Raw genomic sequence first — 11,721 nt, 5'->3', positions numbered from 1 at the left:
CTTTCAGAAATAATTTAGGGCCAAAAGACAAAGGAAAAGACAATCTCGTTTTGCTGGCCTGGGACAACTTTCTAAGAAACAAAAGACATTAAGCGAAATGGATGTGCTGCATTTAAGACCAAGTGTGCCTCTGTGCCTTCCTAGCTATAAGGTTGGCAGCTCCAGAAGCTGGATTTATTCACGGAAAGGGAAAGTGGCAATTTCGTTTGTCTTTCGTTAATGTAGCTATTTTTTTCCAACAAATATTGTGCACTGTTCCTTATCAGGGGCTGGACCCTCTGGGGCTACGTGCTGAACGAAGACACAGCCCCTGCCCTCAAGAGGCTTATGGTCCAGTGTGGGAAATAGACAAGTCCACTGTCAAGATCAGGACACTGGGATGGAGGCTGTGATAACAGCTAGATCAGGGCCGGGGAGGCCATGGAGGGCAGCCACGGGGAGGAATTCGTGGCCCAAAGTGGAACTTGGAAGTGAAGTCATTTAGTGAATTTTGCCTCCTATATTGATTAGATACTTACCAGACCTTCAGGCGATCCCAATCCCAGTTTGATTATTTAAAAATTAAAACACACTTTTTATGCAAAGATGCAAACTTTTGTGATTCTCCACTGAGGGTTTTTCAATTTTTTATTTTTTTGGCTGTGTCAGGTCTTAGCTGTAGCACACATCCTTGTTGAGGCGTGCGGAGTCATTCCTTGTGGTACATGGGCTTCACTCTAGTTGTGGAGTGGGGGTTTTTTCTTCTCTGGTTGGGGCACGCAGGCTCTCTAGCTGAGGCGCACGCATGCGCGCACACTCAGTTGTTGTGGCACACATGGGATTAGTTGCCCCGGGAGCATGTGGGATCCTGGTTTTCTGACCAGGGACCGAACTCATGTCGCCTGCATTGGAAGGCAGATTCTTTACCACTGGACCACCAGGGTGATTCCCTCCTTAGAGTTTTTATCCTTGAATTCTGGACGTGAGGCCAACCTGAGCTGTTTTGTTTTTTTAATTTTTTATTTTTTTAATACATTTATTTATTTATTGGCTGTGTTGGGTCTTTGTTGCTGCACTTGGGTTTTCTCTAATTGCAGTGAGCGGGGGCTACTCTTGGTTGTGGTACACGAGCTTCTTACTGTAGTGGCTTCTTTTGTTGGGGAGCATGGGCTCTAGGTGTGCAGGCTTCAGTAGTCATGGCAAATGGGCTCAGTAGTTGTGGCACACGGGCTTAGCGGCTCCGCAGCATGTGGGATCTTCCTGGACCAGGGCTCAAAGCCGTGTCCCCTGCATTGGCAGGCGGATTCTTAACCACTGCGCCACCAGGGAAGCCCCAGAGCTGTTTTAAATTACCCTTCTGTGGCAGCACATACCTCCTCTTGCAAGTGTGGCCAAAGGCACAATAAACATCAGCCACCAGTTACTCCGGGGCCCACGTGTGCCCGACAGTTTATTTGTGTGGCATCGACTGCTCACTACAGATGCCTGGAGGGGGGTCACGGCCCCCGTCTTACCGGTGGGGGTATGCAGCCCAGAAAGGTAGCTCACGGGCGGTAAGCGCACAGCACCTCCTTCTACGCGGCACTGCCCTCGGGTTACCTATGGAGGCTGGGCCTGTGCCAGTGACAAGTCTGCACCCACGGAAGGCTTATCAACTTGAGCTGTTCCCAAAGTTCTTTAGCTGGGTCATTCCCTCTTTTTTCCTACCTCCCCGGCCAGAAACTCCTCATTGTAGGTGACACTGGGCTGCTCCTAGTGCTACATGGGGACCATCCTGAGGAGGAGGGGTCCCAGCCAGAGGGCTTCGTGAAGAGCAACTGCATCTCCCAGCTGTGCTCTCAGCCCATCCTGACCCTCTATTTCTGTCCAGAAGCCACCTGAGCCCTCGCTGTCTTGCTGTCATTGCAAGAATATGGGAGTAAACACAGGCCACAGGTGAGAGTCCCCACAACCTTGGGACTTCGGATTTTCTTTTACCGGCATCTTTGCTTCCATCCATGCTCCAGACCTGCTCCTCTGCTGGAGGCCTTCTTGGCCAGGATTTCGGACATACTGCTTAGCATCTGAAGATAGATGGGTCTAGGAACCACTTTAGAGTTTAATTGAAGTTTCATGATTTGATATGGACACCAAGTGGGGAAAGCTGGGGGTGGGGGGGAAGGGATGAACTGGGAGATTGGGATTGCCATATATACATTACTAATAAGAAAAAAAATCAAATTGTACACTTTAAATATATGCAGTTTATTGTACGTCCATTGTATCTCAATAAAAGTTCTTAAAGAAAAAGCAGTTTCATGGTTTGAACTCAAGTCGTATTCATGGCAGATCTCATGTTTCAGTGTCTTTGAGACCACTCTTCCAAAAACTAGATGCTGCGCTGAATGGTGAAGCTGTTCCGTGACTAGCCCAGTTCTAAAAAACATCACACAGTGGAGGTCTGATGGTCTCTCTCTGAGATTCGGCCCAATGTGATCGACGGATGAACCACAGCAGAATCTTTCCGAGCTTTCTATCCCTACCCTCTTATTTGCAAATTTATAAAACTATTTGCAAAAAAGCCAAGGATTGAGTTTTCCCTTTTTGCACTATTTGAGACAAACTGTGCCTATAGAACACTTGGTTTTTAAAACGAGTCATTTAAAAAGATGGTGTAAGACCCGCTGGGTCATCAATTAGAATTTGGTTATTCTTCTGTTTGGCGGACTTCTTTCGACACAGAAAAATGCTATGACGATGCCTGGGCCCAGCGTTGCACACACAGGGCCGGCCACACGCACGGCGCTTTCAATCCAAGGCTGGGATTCGAGTGGGCTGAGTGCTGACTCCCCCGTTCCGAGAAAATGATGGTGCAGCCGGGATGGCCAGAAACTTCAAACGGCACCGTTTCTGATTCCAGGTAATTTCCCAGGAATTTAAGAGGCAATCATTTACTCTTGAGTTTCAAAGAGAACCTGGGCTTGAAAAGCACAGTTGTGTCGAAAATTGATCAGCGAGCGACAGCCCTCTGACGTCACTGGGGAGGGAGGAAAGGCTGCTGAGACACCTGACATCTGGGCTGACCTACCCAGTTCACTCTCCATGTTGTAAATTTTCTGGCTCAGAAGACTTCCTGAAAGTGACTTTTTACCAAAAAAGTGGTTTTTCTATTAGCTAAAGTACTAAAAAAATGTTCGATTACTTTGAGAGGGAGCACTATAGGTAAAAGACTTACCGATATCTAAGCTTCAAGGGAATATGTGTTCAAGAAAATGAATTAAAAAAAATCTAAGTCCTTCAAGGGAATATGTGTTCAAGAAAATGAATTAAAAAAAATCTAAGTCCTGACAACATGGACTTTCAATTATGATAGATGAGACCCTTATTAACTACACTGGTCAAATAAACCAGAGAATCTGATACGGATGAACAATATGCCAGGGCTGAGACTGAAATGATTTTGTCACCTGGAAATTTACATTTGTCAATCAACTTAAGCAGAAAACATGTGAACAAAAGGACACACACGCACACACGTTTTTACTAGAAACTATACTTGAAGAACAGCCTGTAATACTCTACACTTCAATCTGCAAATTCATCTTTTTATTGAATCTGAAATAAAGTCTGAGATATTAACAGGACATAGAATTTTAAAATAAAACTGCATATGTTAGAAAAACACACATCAAGGGCATATATACATATATATTTCATAATAAAATAAACCCATGTACAAAAAGCACTTCTGCACATTAGTGCTGATCCTACCTTGTTTGATTTTTGTAATTAAGCACCACCAGGAAACAGAGGAAGCTGAGAGCAAACCTCTCCTTGCCCTCCCCCAGCCCCTGTGTTTCATTTTCCGGTTTCGCTGGAAAGTGCGATGACTCCCTGGTTGGAGAGTGTGCCAAGAATGGCCCAGAGTTTGGGAGGGTCTTCACATTTGTGCTGCTCTTCCCAGTGCAGGAGCAGCTCTTCCTTCCTTCCCAGCATCTGTGGGCAAAGGATGCAGTTAAAGCCAGGCCGGGGCGGGAGGAGGGTGGCGTGGGGGCTGGGACACTCAGAGCCCTGGGGGTCTCCTCCGGGCTCACTGGGTCCTGGCTGGGTGCCTTCATGTTTCACAGGTATTTCTATGGCGTTCTGATGATGGAGGTAGAGTTGCTTTTTCAATCTGGGGGCTGCACGAAGTTCCCCATCAGAGGGACCGTGCTTAAGCTGCTTTCTTCTCTCAGGATGTTTCCAGAAGGGAGCAGCCTGTTGAGCCAGTTCTCCCTGAGCGCCTCTGCTTCCCAGGGAAGGTGAGATCTCCTCCCGCAACCGGCCCTGGATTTCCTCTCCATGAACGTAAAGCAGGTGGAATTTGATTTCAGCAAAAGACTGGGCAGTGATCTGACAGCGGCCACACTTAATCTGCAACTTGACCTCGTCGGGCTGGTTCAGAAGGAGCTCTTCTTCCAGGCTGGGCTTGGTCTCCCTGGAAAGGGGGAAAGAGTCTGTATCAGATCTCATGGAAGAACACAACTGGAACTTCTCCTTACAGCTGCTGGCCCTCCGGGATCTAAGACACACGCACCGAGAAGGACAAAGGAGGGGCACGCAGAGAGCGCGTGGAGGCAGCGGCTGCAGTCAAGGCCAACGTCAGTCCTGTGTCGTGGGGCTTCACACCTCTCACGCTGGCAGGGTCCACTTCCCGAAGAGGGTCCCCCTTTATGCATCTCCCTCTGTAGCTAACTCTGCTTACCACGCCAACAGCTGTGATCACCAGGAGAACAGGAGGTACCAAGCGAAGCACGGCGGGAACCTGCTGGGTCCAGCTGAGGCGACTGTCCCCACAGCCACGGGGCCCTCCCCAACCGTGAGCACCCAGTGCAGTTGGGACATTTTACCTAAAGCTCAGCATGGACTCCATTCAACAATTAAGAAGTGGGTTTTCTTTGGGGAGGCTGCCACGTACCTTAGAAAAAGGCACAGGTATCTGAAAGGGGACAGAAATAGCTAGAGAGACACAGAGAAACTCCAGAAAAGCTGGGAAGAAAGAGGACAGGCGTAGCTTATTTTTAACGTCTATTGACATAGGTCAAACCGAGCCAAAGTTGAACAGAAAGGGTTTAGAACCATTAGGACAACTGGAGATGATGAGGGACTGAGGATCCTAAAGTGTAAGAAAATGAATTTTCACGGGGCAGCTGAGCATTCAGTGAGACCCCCTCTGGCACTTGGAGCAATGTGGACAGACCCAGGTGTTTCCCTGGTTTACTCATGACTCTCAGAGCCACGTGGCAGGCTCTCAAATTTCAGCTGGTTTGCTTAGGATGCTGGGAGCAGCACCGCACAGGCAGTGACACAGGAGACAGTGCACCTGGCCTGACGGGAAAACAGGGCAAGTGCCGAGGGTGAGGCCTGCACCCGAGGGCTGGTCATGCAGCAGCGTCACGCTGGGCGCTCACCACCTGACTTGCCGTGTTCTGGGCCAAATGATGCTCTTTCTATATACGTTCTGTGGGTGTGAGTTTGGGGGGAACTCCTCATCGAGGGTACCAGAACCACAGACACTAAGTTACTCATTCACATGTCAAATGCAAAATTAATCTCATGCCCGACTGTCCCCAGAGTCCCTCAAATGGGCCTTTGTGTCCTGGCTTACACTGTGGCATCATCAAAAATCATGAATGACCAGAAACCAAAAAGAAATGAGGCCACTCTTCACAGAACAGGAGGAAGGGGTAGCAGCTGCCTTACGGAATCTTAATCTGAGGGATGTTTTTCCCAACTCACCTTTCTGAATGCGGAACCTGACCCTGACCTCAAATCCGAACACTCTTCCTGGCCAGGCCCCCGGCCCCCACACTCACCGGTCCACTGGTCCCTCCATCCCTCCAGCGGTCTGCTCCCTGGTCCTCGGCCGGTCCCCTGGCTGCGGCTCGCAGGGGGAGGGCTCGGTGCTGATGGAGACCCCATGCACCTCTTTCAGGTGGCCGAGGTAGACTCTGACGTGGCCGAACACCTTCGCGCAGAAGTCGCAGCACACGAGCTTCCTGGGCCGGGAGTCGCCGTGATGTAGTCGCACGTGTGTACTCAGGCTGCCCGGCCGCACATAGGCCTTGTGGCAGAGCCTGCAGCTGTAGGGCCGGCTGTCGGTGTGCGTGTCCGCGTGCTCGCGGAGGTGCTGCTTGGACTGGAAGGGGTGGTCACACACGTGGCATCGGTGCCAAGGCCTCCTGAGGCCGGAGAACCCGTTTCTCAAGGCAGAGCCGGGCTTCGGGGAGAGGCCGTCGTCCTGCCGGCAGCCCGGATGCTTAGGGGCGAGGGCGTGATTTAAGGACGCGGGTCCCAGGCTGCGAGGCGCGGGGGCCTGTATCGCAGCCGCGGGCGAGGCCAGGGGAGCCAGGGCTGGCAGGACCGGGGCAGGTTTGGGCATGATGTGCCGGTATTTTTTCACAGCCCCAGGTTTTTGGTCCCTGGATTTTTGGGGATCAGTTTTGACTCTTTCTTTGCCATCTTTACACTTATTAATGACACATCTTCTCCTTTTTCCCTGAAATGTCAAAAGTTCGTCTGCGACCTTCCGTTTTCTTCCTCTTCTCTTTGCTGCCCCTCCGCTGAGTTTTGTTTTGTGGCTGAGGTCGGGTTTGGTGGCCTGACGGAGAGCACTGTCGCAGGGGCTCTGCTTCGACCCCAGTGGGGCAGGCCCCCTGTCGGCGACCTGGGGGGCTGCACAGAAGCCTTCTGGGATGGAGGGGGTCTCGTCACCGGCTGCCCGGAGCCCGGGGAAAGAAACATCGGCGATGTTCACAGCTGCCCCATTTTTGTAAACCTGCGATGCCCTCATTCTTGAGTAGGGCAGGATGGGCAGTTTACCTCTGGGGACAGAAGAGATCACATGAACCGCGTTTCCAATAACGCCAGGTGACAAATGGGTCACGGCTTTGGCAAGGTCAAGCTGTTCTTTAAGTTTTTCACTGGCAGCAGCAGGTTTCCTGGAAGTTTTCTTGCCTGCAATGTCTGCTTTCCCTGAACTCTTTGGGAGGCCCCGCTCGGCTGAGGGCTCCTCCGGTGTGGATGGTGCTGGGGTGGTGGGAGGGTCCCGACCTCCATGGTCACTGATCCCTGGGGGCCCAGGGTCTCTGTGGCCACCTCCATTGGTCAGCGTGACTGGGGCTTGGTCAGGTGCCAGCGGCGCCTCGGGTGGGCTGGGCCTGTGCGGGGGCTCGGGATGCTCGGGTGCAGAAGGGGCCACCTGGGTTTGGGTGGGAGGTTTGTCACAGTCCCTGTCAGAGGAGCTGAGCCCGGGTTTCTTTCTGGTTCCTTTGCTATGTCGAGGGGGTTGGTATCTGGGGATGGGCAGCTTCAGGTTCTCGGGCAGAGACAGTCTGGGTTTCTGGAGTGGCTGAGACGAGGCGACGTGTGGCAGAGCGACCAGAGAGAAGGTCCCTTCCTGGCCGGCCACCTGCATCAGCGCATAATTCTGGGGGGGTATCCCCAGAGCCTTCGCGCTGAGGGAGGGGCCTGGACTCGCCTGATCAGAGAGGGAGGGCGCCAGGCCTGGGAGCACTCTGGGCGTCAGGACTTGGGGCGCAAGTTTTGGCACGATGGTTCTAAACTGACTCTTAACCTGCAGAGCCTTCCCACTCTGAATTGTGCCGGGAGGGATGTTTGATTCACCTGTAAGGACAATACAATATAAAAAGTCGCTCTGGTGTCACTGTTCTGTTGTGAGAGCACAAATAAGCATTTTACCATTTTCTGTGCCTGGAAGCATCCCTAGACCCAGCCCTGCCCTCAGGGGCAATCCCTGTGTTCCTCAAGATCCAGCTTGAAGGTCAGCTCCTGCCCCTCTTTCCAGGGACTGGTGACTACCCTGCACGGTTCCATGGCCCCAGGGATAACATTCACCACTTTCCACAGTAATTTATCTGTTTATGCCTCTCTACTACTAAATACAGGGCTTCCTGAGAGCTGGGACCGTCCTCCTTGTATTCCGCAAGTCCATCCGCTCCATTGACCTAATTCTGGCTTATTTTTACAGGCCGGTGCAACCCCACCCCTTTCCCGAGCTCCTGGGCTGCACCTTCTCTGGCATGTTCTGCCGTCTACTCTCTTTCATATAAATGTCTCGCTTTCCCCATTAAACTGAAGCTCTGCGAGCGTGAAGCTGGTCCTAGATCCGCCTTGCTATTTCCTACTGTATCTTGGGTATGAAACAAATGTTTCTTGTATCAAACTCCTTTTCCACTCAATTTCAAGATACACATTTGACCCCCTGGCAGCGCAATTTGTTCTGTACAGTGGATGAATTCCAGACTGAAGGCTGGCTCTGTGGCCGTTTCCCCGTGTGACTTGTGAATTTCTTCTCACACCTTTCACACTGTTTATGTGTGCTTTTGCAATTAAATCACCAGTATTAAAAAAGCTGACGCGACACCTTACAAACATGTTCAGAGAAAAACAAAAAGATACAAAGCGATAAGTAAAGATACAGAGACAACGGAAAAAACACAACATGAATTACACAAAAAGCCCCTTCCAGGACACCACGAGGAACGATTTTAACTGACAGACTAACACTTCATATTCCTGAGATTTATCAGGCTGACGGAAGAGCAGTGATTACCACTCTGAGGGAACAAATAAGGAAACATTTCGATGCACTGCTTCTAAGGACTGAATCTACGATTTTATGCCCTGAGGCCTCCAGCTTGTAAGGCCTGGCTGCAGAAGGGCTTCCCATTTCTAAGAACCTCATATTAGTCAAGCCTCACTTCCACTTGTGTTTCCCAGGTACCTACACTATTCTAGACCCTGGATATGCCAGGCCCATGATTCTTTTTCTGAAACCACTGGGGCCAGATGCATTTTGGAATTGACACTTTCAAATTTTAGAAAAGTAATAAGATGCTTACACCAAATGTTACATAAGACCCTGCAGAGTCTGCAGAACACCCCTAATTAAACCTATTACCACTTCTGTAGCAAGATGTGTGAGTATTCACAAGGGGGAAAATGAAGATTTTTAAATTATCTTGTTTCAGTTCAAGCTTTGCCTCCAAATGAGTTTTGGTACCCAACTCTTGATAACATTTTCTGTTTTCAGAGCCTGTTAGATTTTGGAGTTACAGGAAAAGGGCTGAAGAACTATTTCTTTAGGGGCCACCAAGGATATAAAGATGAATGGATACAATTTCTGCCTTAGGTAGCCAGCAATCTGCTGAAGCAGAATAATCAACATTTAAAAAAAAAATCAACTTTGATTTTAATGTCTACGGTTAGTAAACTAGCAATTGTAGCAGAAAATTGATTTCTTCAGCAAAAATGACACTGTAAATAAATAAGTAGCACAGTAGGAAGAAGGTTGAAATATATACTGACTGACCAACTTATTTTAGAAAGTAATCACTGCTTGGTGAAGAAAACGTATGTTGAAAACATTTCACATGGTAGCTTACACTAGAGGAAGAAGGAAAAGACTCGTGTTATGGTCTAAGGCAATCAGACAAGGATAATTGCGTAATCTGTTGTTCTCCTTTTTGGTTTTGCTACCATGAAGTTCATGGGTAGACTGATCGGTTGATCACCTCACAACAGTCACTCAAACTGATCTATCTGCTACATTTGCTTCATCTTCCTGCATAATTTAATTCATTTTTTACCTCTATGTTCACAGCCTTTAAATTTAAACATCTTTCATGGTAAGCTTCATTTCATCTTTTTGGAAGAAGTACTGAAGTAAGTTGTAAATATTGATAAGTATACTAAATCAGAACTGGTAAGAGTCTGCAGAGAGCTTAAAATTATTGACAGATTTTGGTTGCCTAGGGACAAGACATATTAAATAATTACACTAACAATCACAATGGTCTTTGCATCTATACAACCCATCGGGGGTGAGGGAGGGAAAAAAGAAAAAACATTGGGTCACTTCTGTCTAGTTCATACCCCTAAGTGATTGCACACACAATATTTATAGTAACAAGAACTGGAAGAAAGGCTATGCTGGACTGAATTAGTCGCTAGTCCTCTTGAAATAATATGTGACAATCACGCATCGCAGCACAAGACACGTCACTTGTCTGCTCAAGTCTATGCAATCAGCTCTTCATCCCAGAGCCAGAGCCCAAGTCCTCGCAGGGGCCTCTGGGCCTGGTGCCCTTCGCTCCCAGGAGCGCTCCCACCTAGTCCCTCCCCACGCTCCCTCCAGGCAGGCGGCCTCCTGCTGGTCCTCACAGGGGCCATACACCCGAGTCCCCAGAATCTGCATGTGCACAGCTCTCACCGCCCTGACCCGCTTCCTGAGATGATGCCCTATGCCTGAGGCAGCGTTTTCTTCAAGTTTTGCTCAAATGGCCTCTTGGTGGTGAACTCTTCTCCGAGTGCCATAGTATTAAACCTGTAACCCCATTCTGAACTCCCTGCCCCCTTCCCATTTTAATATTCTCCCGCACACTCGCTCCACCTCACAGATTACATTATGGTCCACAGTCCCCTCACTGGAATGAGTTCCTCGAGGGCGGGGAGTTTATCTGCCTTTTCAGGGCCTGGAACGGGGCTAGGCACGTGCTCAGAAATCTTATAATTGTTGATTTTATAAGCGGTATTTGTAACAAAGTGATTGGTGGCTGAAAGAAAAAAAAAAGAACACAACTTAAAAGCAAACTTGAACAATGCCAAATTACTTGGAAAATTAAAAAAGAAATAGAGTATATATCTGTGGAACATTTTTTTTCCAATTCAATTTACCCAGTGCCAGAATAAGGAAGTGGGTTAGCACCACGATTTAAAAACAAACAAACAAAAAACCACACCAAACAACAACAACAAAACCTTTTAAGATAAAGGAGACAGGTGAGGCCAACCCACTAACCGTCTGAGGAACTGATGTGGGAGGACAGTAAGTGATGCTGTTGGGGTGCAAATTAAAATAGTCACAGAAACAAGCAGTCTCTGAAGAAGAAACTGCTTTAGAAAAAACAGACTTACGAAGGGGGAAAAAGAAGGGGATAGAGTGGAGAGAGGAGGAACAGCTAGAAACCTAGAAACAGAAAACCTGACCCTCAGAGGCAGAGAATGGCGATGTCAGCAGAAATAACAAAGAACAGAAGATGCAGCTGAAGCAACAACCGGTGGTCAGGTCACCTCAGAGGCCCTGAGGACTTCAGCTGGGAAGGGGCTTCCTAGGTTTTACAACCAAGTGTAAGAAAGCAACCTTCTGACAGTTAAGGTTTCCACAATGAAACCAACTGTATTTACTGAGCCTCCAAAGGGAGAGAGGGAGCTAACTGTGATCCGTTTAAAGGGGATGTGCTTCAGCCGATCTTCAAAAGCTCCCACATTACAGTGGAAAGGAAGTCACGCCAGAAGAGCAGTGACAGTCAGTCCAGGAGCACAGGAAACGCTGTAGGGTAACCAGCTGTCCCGGCAATAGAGCTCACTGACTGGTGAGCAGCCTGGCAGCCTGAGACCACAGAGCCCTGGGTGAGAGGTACGGCGCCTGCCACACAGAGTCATCCTCCTCAAGTTCCCTGCAATTCAGAGTGGCTCCTGGGGCAGAAAAGTGTATCACCTGGCTTCATGATCAATAATCACAAGTTAATCACGAGAAATCTGTGGGGTGAAAAGATAAGGCCTTGTAGGGTAAACTGAACTTACTCACGCCTGCCTGGATCTGCTGGGAATTACACACAAGGGCGGGCGGGGGTCTTCATGAAGGTGGTGCTGAGTCCCATCTCCCAGAATCATTCATAATAAGGTGAAAGGGAATGAAAC

At 49.0% G+C, this 11,721-nt stretch overlaps 1 protein-coding gene across 23 annotated transcripts in view; it reads right to left on the bottom strand.

Annotated features, from left to right (window-relative positions):
* Positions 1-2,224: 2,224 nt before the first annotated feature.
* Positions 2,225-11,721, bottom strand: part of ZNF438 (zinc finger protein 438) — a 174,001-nt gene continuing 164,504 nt past the window's right edge. For 22 of the 23 annotated variants that reach the window (XM_057732900.1, XM_057732902.1, XM_057732914.1 and 19 more), the window contains 2 exons: positions 5,814-7,623; positions 2,225-4,435 (listed from right to left, as the gene is read on the bottom strand). In XM_057732900.1, the coding sequence (XP_057588883.1) occupies positions 3,817-4,435; positions 5,814-7,623 (2,429 nt within the window). In that variant the 3' untranslated portion in view covers positions 2,225-3,816. The remainder of the gene's footprint in view (positions 4,436-5,813; positions 7,624-11,721) is intronic. The other variant, XM_057732922.1, reaches the window with a different exon arrangement.

The sequence above is a fragment of the Hippopotamus amphibius genome, chromosome 4, assembly GCF_030028045.1.
Source record: "Hippopotamus amphibius kiboko isolate mHipAmp2 chromosome 4, mHipAmp2.hap2, whole genome shotgun sequence".
NCBI lineage: Eukaryota > Metazoa > Chordata > Mammalia > Artiodactyla > Hippopotamidae > Hippopotamus > Hippopotamus amphibius.
This window is presented reverse-complemented; position numbering and strand designations above follow the sequence as displayed.